General features: G+C 33.3%; 1 protein-coding gene across 7 annotated transcripts in view; it reads left to right on the top strand.

Moving 5' to 3' along the window:
• Positions 1–20,007, top strand: part of LOC125868181 (nudix hydrolase 1) — a 54,261-nt gene that overhangs the window by 9,278 nt on the left and 24,976 nt on the right. For 2 of the 7 annotated variants that reach the window (XR_007446710.1, XR_007446712.1), the window contains exons 2-3: positions 3,684–3,779; positions 4,245–4,431. Coding sequence is in view for 4 of the 7 variants with exons in the window: in XM_049548805.1 (XP_049404762.1) it covers positions 9,693–9,864; positions 18,884–18,915 (204 nt within the window). In the remaining 3 variants the exon portion in view is untranslated. Of the gene's footprint in view, positions 1–3,683; positions 3,780–4,244; positions 4,432–9,638; positions 9,865–18,883; positions 18,916–20,007 lie in introns of those variants that run through there. The other 5 variants (XM_049548805.1, XR_007446711.1, XM_049548806.1 and 2 more) reach the window with 5 other exon arrangements.

Below are 20,007 nucleotides of genomic sequence, written 5' to 3'. Positions count from 1 at the left end.
TTTGGATGCCGATGGGATCTGGTTCCGGCGGTGATACATGGTCCATGTGTGGCCCCCATGGGTTCTGATTTGAGTATTCAGCGCAGTCTGATTACGTCAACAGATGTGTATCTTAGGACAGACATGCATCACGACTACATAACATCATTATTGCATTTGCATCGCATTTGACTTCATCTTTGTCTGTGGTGTGTGGACTTTACTTATTTGCCCCTCTTCATGTGATATATGATCTATTTGCTCTTACATGAGGATATGAGGTTGATGTTGAGACACTGTTGGATATATCTGTTGATTATGAATTGTGTAGTATAGGTTGTTGGTTCGCTGTTAGAATGAAGTTTCGGTGGTTCGGTTGGGATTGAAAGGAGTTGTTTGTAGCTGCTAGTTTAGCTTAGTTTAGTGTTACTTGCGAGTACCTGTTGCTTTTGGTACTCACCCTTGCTTCTACACAGTGGTGTAGATTGACAGCTCTATCAGATCCGGCTTATTACCCATCTTCAGATTAGAGCTTCCAGACTTACTTGAGAGGTAGCGGTTCATTCCAGACGTGCCCTCAAGTTATCTATATTTATTGTTCTGTTCTATTCTAGAACTTTACAATGAGACTCGTATATTTTATTCAGATTTCGTATTAGAGGTTTGTACATGTGGCAACCAATTCTGGGGTTATGTTGAGTTTATTTAAAGACTTCCGCTTATCTTTCTATCTTATTCTTATTTTATTAATTCCGTATCGTCGGGTTTTTGGGTGTTAGGCTGACGTGTCCGGTGGGGTTTGGCACGTGCCATCACATCCGGTTTTGGGGTGTGACAAAAATGGTATCAGAGCTAGGTTCATAGGTCTCACATGTACAAGCCAAGTCTAAGTAGCGTCTCGAGGATCGGTACGGAGACGTCTGTACTTATCTTCGAGAGGCTATGGTGACTTTTAGGAAAGATCTTTATTACTTGATTCTCTATCGTGCGTCCTTGGTCCGATCTAATTCTTATCACTTCACTCTGTTCTCTCTCTCATTGTAATGACTCGTGGTTGGTCCTGCGTGAGTGCGAGTTTAGGTGTCATCGCGTGATTTTAGTGTTAGATCTGATTTTAATGCGGAGGTGATAGGCTTGTGAAAAGAAAGTGTGATCAGACATGGAATTCCCTTCTAGACGAGTGAGTAAGGTTGTGGCCAAGGGATGTGTTTTGAGTTTATGGTATTGGAAGATGAACATTTATTAAGAGACTTCAGGAACGTCTTATTTCTCCAGTCATTTATTCAACAACGAGAATAGTGCTTGTGTGACTTATACGACGGAAGGGGCTAGACAATGAAAAATGGTGTAAGTAAGAGAATGACTATGTTGAGAGTGCTGCGACTTTGGAAACTACAGTTTGTGAAGTTCGTCATAAGGGAATAGATTACGTAGTATATTATGATAATGAAGTTGCACCAACCAAAATCCGAAGTTCTACGGTGGTTTTATTGTGTGAGTGTATATTATTACAGGGTCATTGTACGGCGACTACGACGGTACTCGTGTTAGGTTAGGGTTATGAGCTATGTTGCTTCTGCCATCGATCGGGCTTATGAAATTGTGCATATCATTTTCGGTCGGAGACTGAAGTGCTTTGGTAATGTTTTGCAACTATTTAATGAGTGTAAATGAACAGGTTGTTTGAGTACGACCTTCTCAATGGATCTGATGTCTTCCAGTGGTGGATTTAGTGGTTGTTCATGATGTGGTACTAGTGATATATGGAAGCGGAGAAATTTGAGTTGTCAGCTGTTTCACCTAATCAGGTCAGAAGGTTGATGTTGCATTCTCGATTAGAAATCAAGTGGTTGCTACTATGAACGCTTGAGTTAAGCATTAATTATAAGGAAAGTTATAGTGGTGGATCGAGTGAATCGATCCTGTCTTGTTTCTAGGAAAAGGTACGACCCTTGGGTGGTCATGATTATATTGGGAACTAATGACTTCATGATGAGTCAAAAGAAATGGGCAACAATAAGCCATGGATGAAGAAAGTTTTAACAAGTATACTCGTGAAAAGGCAATTAGGGATTTTAGCGAGAAGGTACGATTAAAAAGGAATCATGTTGGTTTTGTCAAGATGTGGGTTGGCAAGGTAAGAGATGATTGGTTGTATCAACTTTTTAGCCATTGGACGGACTTTTGCATGGTTTGAGTTGTAGCAGTTAAATACTTGTGATCGTATGTCTGTGCCTATTAGAGTCTCTACACCTGTAGGTGAACCCTTAGTGGTGAATCGAGTATATCGATCTTGTCTTGTTGTCTTATCGGGGTATGAGACTTGGGTGGATATGATTCTTCTTGATATGTTAGACTTTGATGTCATATTGGGTATGGACTGGCTTTCCCCCTATCATGCGCTTCTTGATTGTTATGCTAAGACTGTCACCTTAGCTATTTCGGGTATTCCTAGAGTGGAGTGGAGAGGGACTAGTAGTTCGTATCCCAACAGGGCCATATCTCATATTCAGGCTCAGAGGATGATTGACCGGGGTTGTTTATCTTATTTGGCCTTTATTCGGGATGTTGGAGCTGAGTCACAAGCCATGGAGTCTATTTCGGTGGTTCAGGAGTTCCCTGATGTGTTTCCCGAGGATCTACCTAGTGTTCCTCCTGTTCATGATATTTACTTCTCTATTGACTTGGAGCCGGGCACCAAGCCCATATCTATTCCACCTTATCGTATGGCTCCAACTGAGTTGAAGGAGTTGAAGGATCAGATTCAGGACTTATTGAGTAAAGGATTCATACGCCCTAGTGTGTCGCCTTGGGGTGCACCGGTCTTATTTGTGAAGAAGAAAGATGGGTCGATGAGGATGTGTATTGACTATAGACAGTTGAACAAGGTAACGGTGAAGAACAAGTATCCCCTTCCCCGTATTGATGACTTGTTTGATCAGCTTCAGGGGGGCAGCCTTGTTCTCTAAGATCGACATGAGATCTGGGTATCATCAGTTGAGGATTAAGCCTTCAGATGTGGCGAAGACAGCTTTTTGCACACGATATGATCATTATGAGTTTTTGGTGATGTCATTTGGGCTCACCAATGCCCCTGCGACGTTCATGGAGTTGATGAATGGAGTGTTTCGCCCATACTTGGATTCCTTCGTGATTGTGTTTATTGATGACATCTTGGTATATTCCAAGACTGAGGCGGATCATGTTTGTCATTTGAGGGTCGTGCTACAGAAGTTGAGAGATGAGAAGTTGTATGCCAAATTGTCTAAGTGTGAGTTTTGGCTTAAGTCAGTGGCTTTCTTAGGGCACGTGGTGTCTAAGGATGGAGTTAGGGTTGAACCGGCCAAGATTGAGGCGGTTCAGGGTTGGACTAGACCTACATCACCTACCGAGATTCGGAGTTTTGTTGGCTTAGCGGGTTACTATCGGCGTTTTGTTCAGGGATTCTCTACTATAGCTGCGCTGTTGACCAGATTGACTCAGCAGACGGTTCCTTTTCATTGGTCACCCGAGTGTGAGGCGAGCTTCCAAAGGCTCAAATCCCTATTGACTTCAACACCTGTCTTGACTTTGCTAGAGGAGGGTGTTGGATTTACTATTTATTGTGACACTTCGAGTGTTGGACTTGGAGGTGTTTTGATGCAGAAGGGTAAGGTTGTAGCCTATGCCTNGATTGAATTTAATTTAATTTTCTATGATAACAGAGTATGTTGGATCTCCAATGCGACCTCATCCCTCTAAACCAGATCATTCAGCAACTGATCAACACCCACCACCTGCTGTTATACACCCACCCCCTGGTAAAATTCTCTCCAATTTCAATTTTTCACTCAATATCTCATGTTTATATTAATATCCAACTAAATATGAATTCGTGCATTTATAGTCTCATTCTTTTTGTATGGCTCTCCAGTAACTGAAAGGACCGGACAGGACGGAACGGGACCTTAGTGGAATATTCTTAAAATAAAATTTTTTTTAATAAAATAAAATTTATATATATATTAATTTAAATATAAAACTACTAATTAAAAATCACAATATTTTATAAGTAATTTTTTTTGTGAGAAAGATATATCACATATGAGCAGGGGTGGAATTAAGTGGGGGTTCGTTGACCCTATATTTGTATTAGAAAATTAAATAAAGACAGTTCGATGGCAAAAAAAGATCGTGAAAACATTTTTCACGCTAGAGTTGTGGGTTTGAACCCTACTATCAACAAAAATTATATTATTATTATTATTATTATTGTTATTTTGCAGCAACCCCGACGGCATGCAGTGGAATGAATCGACAAGAATTAGAAAATTGTATACGTCGTCAAGTAAACAGGGATCTCTGCAAGAATTATAACATATGTTAAAATGATCCATAAATTATGTAGTATTATTATTACCAATGCTTTAGATAATTAATTAATCAATTAAATAGATGGTTTATAAACTTTAGAACTCCACTTTGTACTGGATGGGTACATTTTATTTCATTAAATTATCTCCCAAAAGAGGATACCACACAAAATATTTCAATTTTTTCTATTTTGAATGGTCCTTTTTATACTCTTTTCGCTCAAATTACTTGTTGTACTTATTTAAAATATTGATATTTTAGAAGTTTAAAATAAAATTAAGATTTTTTTCTCAGGTTAATTGTCTTTAATTGTAATTATTCTTAAAAACTATAAATACATAAATTATGACATATAAATAAAGTAAATATATTCAATGAAGAAATACTATATTTTAGAATATAATAAGAATAAAATAGTTAAACGTTCTCCTAATTGATGTTTTACTTTATGAGGTGTGTAAATAAAAAAACTGATATATTTTTTTTATGACAGAGCGACTATTTCAAAATATTACATAAATATCAAAATTCTATGAGACTCTAGAGACGTATTCAATTCAAGACAAACATCCCTTTACCTTTGGAGAATGTATTTTGACGGTGAAGTTGAGTTAAAAAAAAAACTTCGACGAATTCAATTTTTAGGTTCTTTTTATTCTTTTCGTTGAACATGTTGTACTTTTGAAATCATAGATTTTATTTATATATATATATATATATATACACTTTGTACTGAAAAATACTAGAATCAATTCAATATATTCATAATATCCTACCTCATCTACTTTATTATTAGTTTTAATATACATATTTAATTTAGTTATATAAATACAATAACAAAAGAGGGTAGGAATTTCAGTTGTATCAAATATGAACAAAAAAAAAGAATTAAAATGCAAAAATTAGTACCCCCTTTGTTCCAAATTACGTGAATTTGAATATGAAAAAAAAATTATTTAAAATAAATTTATATTTTTGAATTATATAAAATATATTATAAATTAAATAATTGATAATTTAAAATATTTTTAAAAATATTACAAAAATATTACAAAAAAAAAAAAACAAACTTATTTGCATTTTGAAATATGGAAATGTCACATATACGAACAAGTACAAGACATGCCGATGCAAGCCATTACTCTACAGAATTAGTATAGCTCGCAGACGAACACATTAATAAAAACTTGAACTAAATACACAAAGATGGAAAGATTAAAGTTTTGTTATTATAAAGTCTCCGATAAAAAGAATGATTGTTAAACAATGGTATCTTTGTGGCCCAATTGTAATATAATTGGAGCTAAACTACACAACTTGAGAAGACCGCTATAAGTTGACCAAATCAACTGTCATGAAGACTCCATAGGACTTGGGAGTACTTTTTTTTTTATTTGTCAATAAAATAATAGCTATTATTATATTATGTTTTATAAATATGATATATTTTATACATTTTTAATTTATGATCACAAAGTTTTAAAAAATAATTCACTCTGCTTAGGGGTGTTCACGGTTTGGATAAAAACTGATCCAAACCGAAAAATCGAATCAAACCGATAAAATAAAACCGATTTTATTTGGGTTTGATTTGGCTTTAGATTTTTTGAAACTCGATAGTATTTGATTTGATTATGACTTTATTCAAAAAACTGAAGAAATAACCGAACCAATGAATTATATGCTTATATTTTATTAATATATATACTTAATATATTGTTTTATAAACAACTTTAAAGTTCTTATATATATTTTCATTAAAATTTCTTTATAATATACTTATTGAAAGCAAAAATGTCCAATATGAAAACATTTATCTTATTGATTTCATGTATATGAGTGCTTATGACAATTCTTTGTGGAATTGAAAATGTTATTGTCTCTTCCTTCTAGGCCAATATAGTGAATTTTAAAGCTTTATTGATAGTAAATTTAGTGATCGAAAGTTCAGTAATTTAAGTCATTCTAACTATTTTTTGTTTTGAATGGATTGTTGTCACTTTTTTCACATTTTGAATGAATTGTTTTTTTTATTTTTGTGTATGATTAATTACCAAACCAAACCAAACCGAAATTGATAACCACCAAACCGATAAATGTATATTATATTTGATTTTGATAATTTTAAAACCGATTAAGTTGGTTTAATTTTGGTTTTGACCAATAACCAATCCAAACTAACCCGTGAACACCCCTAACTCTGCTTATGAAAAATATCTGTTGTTGTGTAGAAATTATTTTTAAAAAAAAATCTCAACTCTCTAAACTAAGTAAAAAAAATGAAAGAAAAAAAACATTATTAATTTCTAAAAAATTGGCCAAACAAATTATAAAATCACTTTATATATTGTACATGTTCTTGTAAAAAAAAAAGCTAATTGAGTATTGACTTGTTCAACATATTAGCATGAGAGGACTTAAGAGTAGACCAAAGTGTCATGAATCACAAAGGTTGCGGTGTAATAAATGAGATTGTCTCGAGGTTTTGATTTAGAAATTTAAATATAGAAAAATTTTTGATAAAAAATATTTTTTTCCGAATGAATATGTCTACACAATATGAACTTAAAATCAGTCGAACTTTAATATAAATACTGAATCGTGAATGAAAAAACAAAAACTAAAGTGTCATAAATGTTTAGTCCAAGGTAGACTTCAAAAGTCAAGAACCATAAAATGGGTTATAAACGAAGTGAGAATTTTCTAAAGGATTTAGTCTACACGTTTGAAGTATTTATTTTTCTCTTGAGGAAATTTTTATATAAGATTATTATTGATTAAACAAAAAAACACATCATATTATTTCTCTCTTCCTCCATAGCTTTTTGAAACCATGAATTACAAAGCATTCACTTTGATAATGTTTGTATTAATTTTTTGTCTATCGTCAACAATGGCCTCTCGAAGAATATTATCAGGTTTTATCTCTTTGCTTTTCTCATTGATATATTAAATATGATAATTAGAAGAAAATTTTTTTATTGTTTATAGAATAATAATTCTTGTTTATTGATAAAAGCATAAAGATCATTTCTATTATAAGGTGGAGAGTTTGATTTTTCCAATCAACCTATTCGCATAAATAAAACTCTTTTAAAAAATTATATATTTATCCCTTCACTTTAATGTATTTTAATTTTTTTCCCCTAAATTTTCAGTTGAAGGAAGCAAACAAATTCATTAGTTTAAGATATACCATGTTGAGAATTCTAATTAGTACGATGTTAATTTGGACTAATAAACAGTTTTTTGTTGTAAAATTAAAGCAAAATAAGACAAAAAAATATAGTACCACTATCCCCCCCAAAACAAAAATGATATTTTCTACCCAAATGTGCTTGTTCTTTGTTTGAATTGAATTTAAATTCTATGTATTCATACCATCAAATTATTTATATTCAAGATAAATTGATTATTATGATAGCATAATATATATAAACTCTATTTTAATAACAGGTTCGGGAAATAGTAAAATGCCATCACTACCTCACCGACCTAAAGCAGATGGATCAGCAACTACCCAACCACCGCCTGGTAAATTTTTGCTCGAACTTTTTTTTAATTTACGTGTCACAATTCAAAATTTGAGAATTAAATATTTTAATTTTAATTTTTTAAACTTCGCACCGCCTAATGCAAACTACTATTAATATGTGTGTCAAATTAGTTCATGCATATGTATAGTCTTGTTTTCATTTAATTGCATGATTTTCTTTCAAATGAGTAGATTTTTATTTTTAATCATTTAAATAAGTTGAATTTTAGTTTTTGCATCTATAACATAATAAAAATTATTTAAGAGCGCGAAACATAACTTATAAACTATTACTATGTAAAAATATAAATTTATATCTTGCGATTTTGTTTTACCTAGAGGGACAACCATTAAAGACCGGCAAAAAATACAGGGATCCTTTTTAATTTGCGTAAAGATATTTGATTAGACACAATGTTTAAAGAACTTTTTTTTTATGATTTCTAATACTTTGTGGTCGTGAGTACGAATTATATGATGAGATATTTGTGAATTATGATTATAAAACTTGTTATAAAATGTCTAATGAGAAACTTATAATTTATTTTTAGAATAGAAAAGTGTTATTCTATTTGATTTCAAAAAATAATAATCAATGTTTTTTTTTTTAATCAAAAAACAGCGAATATATGCAACGAGAAGGTGTATGGCAATTGTATAGGCTCTCGTCCAACAGTCCGACGCTGCAATTCAGCTGAAAGATGTACCATAGTACCTTAACTTGAAGTTATAACAGCAGAGCAAGTCGCAGTTAGAATTTGAAATTTATGAATTTTGAATGTATTACTGAATTTTATAACTCGTTTAATTATTATTAGATTGACGCTAAATTGTAAACACTAAACTTCATTATTCAGTGAAAGTTCATGTAATAATATTGAATGGTGTATATTTATATCAAGGCCATTTAAAATCTTCTTCCTCCATCCCCATTTTGCTATCCCTTTTTTTTTCAGTACTTAAAGTTCCCAAATTATGAGGAATAAAGAAGGTGAATTTCCTCAATGGTTAAATACATTCATTAATTGTATCTTAAATTTGTTAGTAAATTTTATTTAGACAATATCTTAACTACGATTTGTCCTGATTGAGTCAATAGATTTTGAAGAGGCAAGAAAATACTTGACAAATATCGTGCTCAAGGCATGCACATGCCATCGAACATCTTTTTCTTTTTTTAGTTGTATCCATTCGAACTTGTGACGATCCGTTAAGACTTGTAAGATGATCCCAAAAGTTTCCTTTTAGGAATTTTACACAAATCACATATTGTTAAGAGCTTATTTTATCTTATCCCTACTCCTCTTCAAATTACAAGAATTCCTTAAATTTGATGGAATCTGGATACATCCCAAATGGTCCTGATACATTCAGTCTCAATTTTGGATACATCGCTCAACGTCTCGATACATCGCGCATTAGTTTCATAGACATCACTCAACATCTCGATAACATTGCGTAAAGTGATGTATTCGACCGATACATCGCGGAAAGTGATGAATCCGATAATAGGAGAGAGTAGAGATTTTTGTAGTTTTTTCAAATGATAGGAAGTTTTTAGGAATATGATAAAATAAGTTGTGTTTAGGTTATACGAATAATTTAAATGAGGTTACAATTTAAATAATGATACAAAATAGTCTATTTGTGCAAACCTCCCATCCACACAAGTTTGAATGGGCTGGTCTGTCTAAAAAAGCCCAAGAGCTTCTTACTATTGAGCCTACTTTACTAGTGGCGGGACCCAATTACAAAATTTTCAAATATAGAAATACTCCACACGCAATTTCTGCCTTCCCGTTAAGTTTATTCCGGTGCCGGAGAAATGGAAAACGGCGCTCAGCAAACACCGGCCGCCACAACGCCACCATCACCTCCGATGCCAAAAGTTGGCGTTGCGGTGTTCCTTTTGAAAGGAAGTAAAGTTCTGTTGGGGAAACGCCTCTCCGCCGTCGGCCATAGCACCTTTGCACTTCCCGGCGGCCACCTGGAGTTCGGTGAGTACCTAAAAATATCTTCCCGTTGTTTATCGAGGCTTAAATTCATCTATTTGTTATGATTTATTTGCTAGATGATCTAAATTTTATAGTGATTTTTTGCTAGATTATTAAACTGAAAAGAAGAAAAATTGGAGTAGGAAAAAACTTATTTTTTTGCAAAAAGTTAAACAATCAGCTTTATTTGGTAAAATATCTTGCAAGATTGCAATATAACTTTCGTGGTTAATTAGTGTGATTTATAGTACTTTTTACTCTGTTTTCAAATATATACTAGATTTTATTTGGGAAAATTAGCAAACTAGTCAAACTTCCTAACATAATTACTAAAAACATCTGCACTTTAAAATAATTATTGAAAATGTCGATATGTCAATATTTTAGCAAATAAAATGAATCCTAATATAATTAATTTTCTTTCCTTTTAACTCAAGCCACACATTGGACTAATTTTGCTCCCCTATCCGTGAAAAAGAAAAAAAAAACTCTCATTACCCACTTTTCCCTCTTTCTAGGTTTTTACCTCAAATTCCTCCTTTCTCTCTCTTCAATTTTTCACCATTGTTCTCTCCTGTCCTTGTCCACATCTTCTATTTCCTCCACTTTGTTTAAGAAATCTCACAATTCCTTCAAAATATTTTCCACCCACTGATAAAGGTAAATACATTGTCATTAAGTATTTTTTGAGATTTCTCTCTATTATGTAAAGACACTATTAATAAAAAAAAATGGGTGCTGAAGATTTCGAAAAACTTTTTGAAGACCAAGTTGAGGAAGAACAATTTCTTATTAGTTTTGTTTTGTATTTATAGTTTTTTTAGAATTTTGTATCCTTTCTCAATTAATATCAAATCAGTATTTATGCTATTAATATTTGTATTCATTCAAAATCTCATGTTGCATAGTTTATAAATCTTTTATTTGTTTCTAATTTGAGTTCATCCCACAGGTATGTCAACTAGATATGTATTTTATTTATAGGAAGAACAACTTCCTATTAGTTTGTTTTGCTTTTTGTATAATTTTTTTCAGAATTTTGTATCCTTTCTCAATTTGTATTCAAAATCGTATGTATGCTATTAATATTTGTATTCATTCAAAAATCATGTTGCATAGTTTATGAATCTGGTATTTGTTCCTAATTTGTATTCATTCTAAAGGTATGTCAACTAGTTATATATTTTATTTAAGAATGATTGCAACAAATATTCATTTATTTCTTTTCTGTTTTATATTTTATTCTCACTTTTTCATCATATCATTTTTTGTATTTTATATATTACTATACAAAATACTACATAAAAATTAGAATGAATACAAATACAAATAAAATACATATTGAAATGAATACGACTTAAGAAAGGATACAAGATTCTGAAGAAAAAAAAATATACAGTGAAATCAGGAGAAAAAAACAAAAATACACTATGAGAAAGGCACACGTTTGAGTTTTCTTTGAAAATGTAATTGATGAGAAAATTAAGATACATAAATCAAATATATAACAAACTAAAATATTGATGCTTTTAATAAATATTGAAAATGTGGCTAAGGGGTCCTATTAAATGCTAAAATATTGACATTTTGAAAATTTTCCAATTTTATTTCAAAAAAACTTAGAACTTCTATGTTTGAATTCACAATCTAAGTTTAGAAGTTTGAATTTCAAAATTTCAGTTGTGCCACGTAAATTGGGACTGAGGGAGTAATAGCTGCCCATTTCACCTAGAAAGTATGCATAAGTTGAATGCCACGTAAATTGGGATCGAGGGAGTAATAGCAGTTTGTTTTTTTGATTTTGACTTGATACGAAGTTTAAGATAGTAAATGTCATAACCCAAAAATGGACGTGATGACACTCGTCTTAACCCACCAAAACAAGTCAGCCTAAAACTCAACCATTACAATAAAATGCGAAAATTTTTATAATAAACTCAAATATACCCCCCAAATCTGGTTGTCACGTGTACAAGCCTCTAAAGTATTACAATTGAATCAAAAGAAAAATACAAGTCTCATATGACATTGTTTCTAGAGTAGAATAAGATCATAAACAAGAGTAAAAAGGATCGCTGAGAAAACAAACAACTACCTCACAAATCTCCCAGAATCCTTGGAAAAGAAGAGAATGACAAGTACTACAAAAATCCAGACTCATAACCTACAAAAATTTGTAGAAGCAAGGGGTGAGTACCAAACCACACGGTACTCAGCAAGTAAACCTCTAAACACGAGCTAAGGGGATAGAATACAAGTACTCCTTACACCCCAATCGAACCTTCACAACTACAATTTGTATAAAACCAGCCCAACCTAACAGTTCACAATTTACAAGCACATATCTCAACAACAACATTCTGACAATCTATATTCTGAACAACAAGCTCAATATTTATCAATTACCACCTCCACAACTACAACCTGCTTAGTACCAGCCCAATATAATAGTTCACAGTTTACAAAGCACATAGCTCAACACAACACTCTAACAATTTCATATCCTCAACAATAACAATAGTTTCATATCCTCAACAACAACACTCTAACAATTGCATATCTTCAACAATAAGCCCAATATTCATCAGTCACAAATTTCATAGAAAGGCACTCGCAAGATCAGCAACACACAAGATCAAGTTCACCAATAATAAAGAAGTGTAATGCAATGTTAAGTATAGGGATACATGTCTGACCTATTGATACACACTCGCTGTCTCTCAGTCCGGGACCCATGGGGGACATATCTGTCCATGCATCCATCGCAGCGCGCGATACGACCCTCGATAATAGTAACCATCGCGGCGCATAATACGTCCCTCGAAATATAGTATCCGTAGCGGCGCGCGACACGTCCCTCGAAATATAGTATCCATCGCGGCGCGCGATACGTCCCTCGAAATGGTACATCCTCTTTATTTTCTTATTCTTTCTCAATGCACATAACACTTGTCATAACCATGTCTCAGAACAATGCAAATGACATGTTCACACAAATAATGAAGAGATGACCATTTTCATAACATAATGTACTCCCTCCATAGCGCCTATATTAAACATTTCCATTCATATGATTCCATCTCTTTGATTTTTAGCCACTACAATCAATTAGTCTGATTCCCATTACAATATTACAAATACTCGATTCATCAACCCTACATGCTTCTCACAGTATTCCACTGAAGCCAACACTCTTATATCAACAAACATCATAACCACACCAATTATTTACCTTACTCTCAAATTGTCATTAGTAAAAAAATCTTCTTAGCAAACACATTGTAGCTCTAAAAATTTTCGACTATGGGCTCTCTATCTTTCCATTAAACCATTTCATGACAAATACGGGTCACACCCAAGACTGATAATACAAATTTCAAATTTAAAAATACTTTTTCATCGAGGTACAATAATTGAATCACACCCAATGACAACTTCACGCGACTTTCACTTACCATTTTCAACTACTATTCATTCCATCATGTACCTCATGCCAAAACTCAAAGAAATCCCCGGTCACTCCAATAATTCTATATACTATAAGCTCATAACCTCTACTCACTATCAAATGTCTATGTAACACATCATAACAGTTTATGTTGTCTCATAAAAATAGTAGTTTCAATTCCCTTAAAATCCTCAATAACCAATGAATAATTATAGGTCCACGCCGTTGAACATCAATAAGTTACCTATCATAATTTGAACAATCTAGCTCGACATAGCCACCTAGAATCTTCCACACATAGTTGCTTGTCACCCAACCAAAACTCAATCCTTAGAAAAGTCGATGATAACTTTCTAGTAAGTCTATACCGAACTAGTTCACATCTCATAGTCATATCTAACCTCATAGGCAAAATCAATAAATCATTCAACTACAAACCAAGGGTTTATACAAGAGATCTTATTCCTTCACTTTTCTTAAATTCTTCCCATGACACAAAATTCTAAATATCTTGAACCCTTTAATACACCAGACTCTTGTTCCTTCTGTTGACTCGCTCACCAATCTTTTTCTTTGGCCAACAACGCCTGACATTTTTACCTTATCCTCAAAATAAAAACTTTGGATGAAACCTTTTCTTACGTCCTTTAAAAATCAAAATAACACACTTTATGACTTAAACATATACAAGTCCTTCCAAATGCTCAATATTCAATGTGATCGATCATTTCTTACCTTACCAATCTACACCTTGACAAAACATACTATCACGAACATAAACTCACCATGAAAAACTTGAATATTTTTTTATCCCAACCATGTAACACTAACAACATTAGCTTATACCTTGATTTTTTTTTTCTGAATTCACGTATCTTAGCTTATCATTGATCGCCTCTCCATCGACCTTATCGTATTTTTCGCTAAAATTCAACTGTACCAGTTACCAAACTCAAAACCGTAAAAGAACTTATCACCACACTCGAGTCAAACATGTGTAAACTTCTTTCTCAAATCTTACCTAATTGTTTTTAACCAATCTGATGAACCCGTGACACTATTACCATAATAAGAGCAAAATATATAGAACTACATATCTCTGAACCCGATTCTCAACTCTCTAAAGATAATCTTTGTCCTTGCAATTAGAGTAAATATCATTGTTCTCGATTGCCTATTTCCAATGATTAAAATACATCCCACTAATTCTTTTCATTTGTGACTCTGGTTTATTAAATTCTATTTGAGTGGTGTCTCAGCACCTCCTATAACTTTCCATACAACCACGTTACTCATCAAATATCAGCAAACCATAACATTAGATACTCACAAGACGTCATTACAATACAAAATCCATTTAACCAACAATCTTTATCATGTAGTTGCATCCTAATCACAATTCATCACGAACTCTTATTACCATTATGCTCAGTTAGCCTTTGACATCACAACGAAGTCAATTTTTTCATTGACATGACACCTTAAACCTAGTTATACCAATCAAATCCAAAGGACTCACTCAATTTTATACACACTTTCTTACTAAAATTTGAATTACCTTCACGTAAATATACTCGTTGGGACTTTCTTTACCAATAAGGTTGTCATCCTAATATCAATCCACATCCATGGATCTTACGATAAAATCACCACTCATTCAAAATTCTCAAGATACATTTCACAACCTAAACACATCAATATCATACCAAAGATCCACCACTAAAAACTTCCTTATAAATAATGTTTAGCCCATCCATCCGTACTAACAAACTAGTTGATTTCTCAAATATGAATCCAACACCAAATCTTATTATATGAGCATGTGATACAATAGATAACTCATTTAGTAGTTAGTATTTGCACTTAACAATCGACATAGCCGTTTTTTATATACCATTAGTACCACATCGTGAAAGTCTATTACATCCACCACTAGAACACATTATACCTACCGAGAAGATTGAACTCAAATAGCCCACAAATTTCTGCCTATCAAGTAACTCCAATACATTACCAAATTTGTTCTGTCTCTCATCCAAAGCGATATGCACTCTATCAGAGATCAGGTCGATAGCAGAAGTAACACACTTTATAACTCGAACTAGTAGACATCAATACAGTTGTAGTAATTGTATCATGACCTCTTTGATGTACACTCAATCTATAAAATTGTAGTAGAGATTCTGATCTCGATTAACGCAACATCATTCTCATCATAAACTGAACAACTCATACCTATACAACTTTATTAACGGTAGCTTCCAAAGTTATAATATTCATTATCTAGCCATCATTTTAATTATTCCACTTCCAATTATCGAACCACTAGAGATATTGCCTATACCACCCAAATGCTATTCCTTCTGCTAGGTAACTAACTTGAAAAATATAAGTCATTCATGAAGTCCCTCAAACCATTGTTCAACCTCATCGTTCAGATATCCTCAAAATGCTTCGTTAAGTCATCACCTAACTCAACCCCTTCGAGTCGCTTAACATTCTATATTTGACCACATATCATTTTCATAAGTCTATCACTTTCACGTATGTAACAAATCTAACATCCAAGACATATACAACACACCAAATACTTACATGAAGAACTACGCACGAGTCATCACATAATACAAAGAGAGAGTGGAATGAAGTGATATCAATCAGAAAAGACAAAGATTGCACAATAGAGATTCAAAAAGTGAAGATTTTTCCTAATAGTCACTATAGCCTCTCGAAGATAAGTACAGACGTCTCCATACCGATCCTCGAGATACCACTTAGACTCGGCTTGTACACACGTGAGACCTATGAACCTGGGGCTCTGATACCATTTTGTCACGACCCAAAAATGGACGTGATGGCACTCGTCTTAACCCTCCAAGACAAGTCAGCCTAAAACTCAACCATTACAATAAAATGCGGAAATTTTTATAATAAACTCAAATATACCCCCAAAATCTGGTTGTCACGTGTACAAGCCTCTAAAATATTACAATTGAATCAGAAGAAAAATACAAGTCTCATATGACATTGTTTCTAGAGTAGAACAAGATTATAAACAGGAGTAAGAAGGATCGCTGAGAAGACAAACAACTACCTCACAAATCTCCCAGAATCCTTGGAAAAGAAGAGAATGGCAAGTACCACAAAAATCCAGGCTCATAACCTACAAAAATTTGTAGAAGCAAGGGGTGAGTACCAAACCACACGGTACTCAGCAAGTAAACCTCTAAACACGAGCTAAGGGGATAGAATACAAGTACTCCTTACACCCTAACCGAACCTTCACAACTACAATCTGTATAAAACCAGCCCAACCTAACAGTTCACAATTTACAAGCACATATCTCAACAACAACATTCTGACAATCTATATTCTGAACAACAAGCTCAATATTTATCAATTACCACCTCCACAACTACAACCTGCTTAGTACCAGCCCAATATAATAGTTCACAGTTTACAAAGCACATAGCTCAACACAACACTCTAACAATTTCATATCCTCAACAACAACACTCTAACAATTGCATATCTTCAATAATAAGCCCAATATTCATCAGTCGCAAGTTTCATAGAAATGCACTCGCAAGATCAGCAACACACAAGATCAAGTTCACCAATAATAAAGAAGTGTAATGCAATGAAATGCAATGTTAAGTATAGTGATGCATGTCTGACCTAATGATACACACCCGCTGTCTCTCAGTTCGGGACCCACGGGGGACATATTTGTCCATGCACCCATCGCGGCGCGCGATATGTCTTTTGAAATATAGTATCCGTCGCGGCGCGCGACACGTCCCTCAAAATATAGTATCCGTCGCGGCGCGCGACACGTCCCTCGAAATATAGTATCCATCGCGGTGCGCGATACGTCCCCCGAAATGGTACATCCTCTTTATTTTCTTATTCTTTCTCAATGCACATAACACTTGTCACAATCATGTCTCAGAACAATGCAAATGACATGTTCACACAAATAATGAAGAGATGACCATTTTCATAACATTGCACAATTCACAACAACACAATCAGGATACAACATCAACAATGACTCAACAAGCCTTTCAAACAATTCTCAACACATCACACAAACAATTGATCACATTGCCTTTTATTATCCCTTTCTCATCATTAGAATTAATCAATGTGGACAAGTCAACCCATCGCCAAGCCTCATTACCCTAAACACATATTACAAGGAAATACATGAATTCCATACACTTAACAAGGGTTTAGAAATCCACTTGCCTCAAATAATCGAACAATCACTCCGGGAGCCTTCCCTTTTCGTTGAACTTCCAACTCAAAGCAATCTAGTCAAATAATTAACCACAATAAGATTTCAAAACTAACAATATACATGTTACTATAGGTCTAACCTAGACCCAAAAACTCACCCAATACTATAATCAAGTTACTAAAGTAACTTGATATACTAAAGTAACTTGATACCAATTAATATTCCAACTATCATATTTTCCAAGCTTCAAGCCTAGGGCTAAGTTTTCATTCTCCAATATTATAAATCTAATGGTATTTATATAACATAGTATACCTAATATTTAATTACCTATTTTAATATATCAAAAATTTAAATCATAATGTGATAACCAAAAATATAAAATTCAACGAGACTAATTTACAGAATGAGTATCGCACTGCAACAATAATTTTGAAAGAAAACTAACCTCTTTGCAATGTTTTAATCACTACGTCTTCTTCCACCAATGATTGGACAATTCAATTCAACCTCTCCCCATAATATCAAGTTAACACTGTATTGAATTTACAACTCCAAACAATAACCTGACATACAAATTGGTAACCTTCACTTTGAATTTAAGAGTATTAATGTCGTGATTTCGTGCCCAGCGGTTCTTGCCTGAACCTTCGTGGTATTATGTATTATCTGTTAAACCCTTTCTACTTAAATTTAATATATGGGTTAAGTGGTATAGGGTCTTAAATAAAAAAAATCAGATTTGGCCCAATAGCCACCAACTAAAATTAATTATTTATCGTACTAAACAAATAACTCAAAAATTCAACTTCACCGACTGATCACAATTGACTCAGGCAACTATCGGGAGGGGTAAAATGATAATTTTTATGATAATTTCTAAAAATGATTTTTCGGGTCATTACAGTAAAGAAGACTTTTGAATCTTGTGGTGTTTCATTAAAGAAATGTAGAATGTACCAAAACGTCATTTAATCGTGTTGTCTTAAACATGCTACATATAAAGTTAGAACTAAAGAGTTGTCTGGAAAGAAAAAAGACATCCCTTTTTAAACTAACAAAAAAGGAAAGTCAGACAAATAAATTGAAACGGAAGGATTACTTGGTTTTGTTTAATTCAAGACATATTTGAAAACACAATATATTCATAGTTGAGTTCAGCAAAAGGATCAAATAAGTAATCATGTTCATAGCCTAGAAGCCTATGGTTCTGAATAAGAGGTTGAGGCAATAGTTGCCCAGTGTTGTTAAAGGCGTGTTTTTAAGCTCTGAAATGAGGCTCAAAACATGTTGAATACGCCTATTTACATTGATCATGTATTTGTTACAGGGGAAAGTTTTGAAGAGTGCGCAATGAGGGAGGTGAAGGAGGAAACAGGATTGATAATTGATAAAACCGAGTATCTAACAGTGACTAACAATGTCATCTCAGAGAAAGTTCACACCGTTTGCGTATTCATCAGAGCAGTCCCTGCTGATATTAACCAGAAGCCTGAAACACTTGAACCTGATAAATGTGCTGGTTGGGATTGGTATGAATGGAACAATCTCCCTAAACCACTCTTTGGCCCTTTAGAAGATATAGTCCAAAGTGGCTTCAATCCTTTTCCAACTACTTGATAGTTAACTGTTCTGCTAAGTATTTAGGATTCGATGTTGCTAGGATTGATCACTAGTTCGAGCGGTGGAATCAATCCTTGATGTTTGTGTTAGAGTAGTTTGTCTAAATTACACCCTCTAGTGGTACAGTCCTTCCACGGACTCTACATAATAGCGGAATGCTTTGAGCACCAGACTGTACCAACACTGGTGTTTTGGTTATGTAATGGCAAGTGATTCTTGAATATGCTATGTTATTTGTAGTAATATAATAGCTATTTAATATGAAATGTTGATGATTTCTGATGTTATGCACCTCTGCAATATCCTTTGGTGTGTAAATTTAAAGTGGACTTACTAACAAAAGTAGCCATACAAATAGGTTATTCTTGGAAGGAAAAAAACCCTTCATTCAATTATTCTTATTGTAATATACTTCTAAGTATTTTTCTATTACCTATGTGTGTGTTCCTATTTCAAATAGGTATATTTTCTTTCATCCAAATATATTGATTTTTATCATCGACTCGTATTAGCACGTGCTTTATTACCATCATGCCTGATCTTTTAAACTTTTCAGATTGCAAAATTCAGCACATTTAATTAATATCATGGCAAATAAAGTCCATACAAAATTTAGTAGATAAAATTTACTTATATCATCTAATAAATATATGTCATATATCTTCACAAATAGTCAATTACATACATTACCTTAATTTATTATTTAACTATGATAAATTATTAAAATTGATGTGAACATTTTATGCGCGTATAGACTAATCTACGGACTGGTGAGACTATTCTATATATAATAAAAATAAATTAGCTACTTCTCGACTTGGAAAAAACTTA

Source organism: Solanum stenotomum, chromosome 6 (genome assembly GCF_019186545.1).
Source record: "Solanum stenotomum isolate F172 chromosome 6, ASM1918654v1, whole genome shotgun sequence".
NCBI classification, from domain to species: Eukaryota; Viridiplantae; Streptophyta; class Magnoliopsida; order Solanales; family Solanaceae; genus Solanum; species Solanum stenotomum.
Note: the sequence above shows the minus strand (reverse complement) of the source record. Positions and strands in the feature narration are given on the sequence as shown.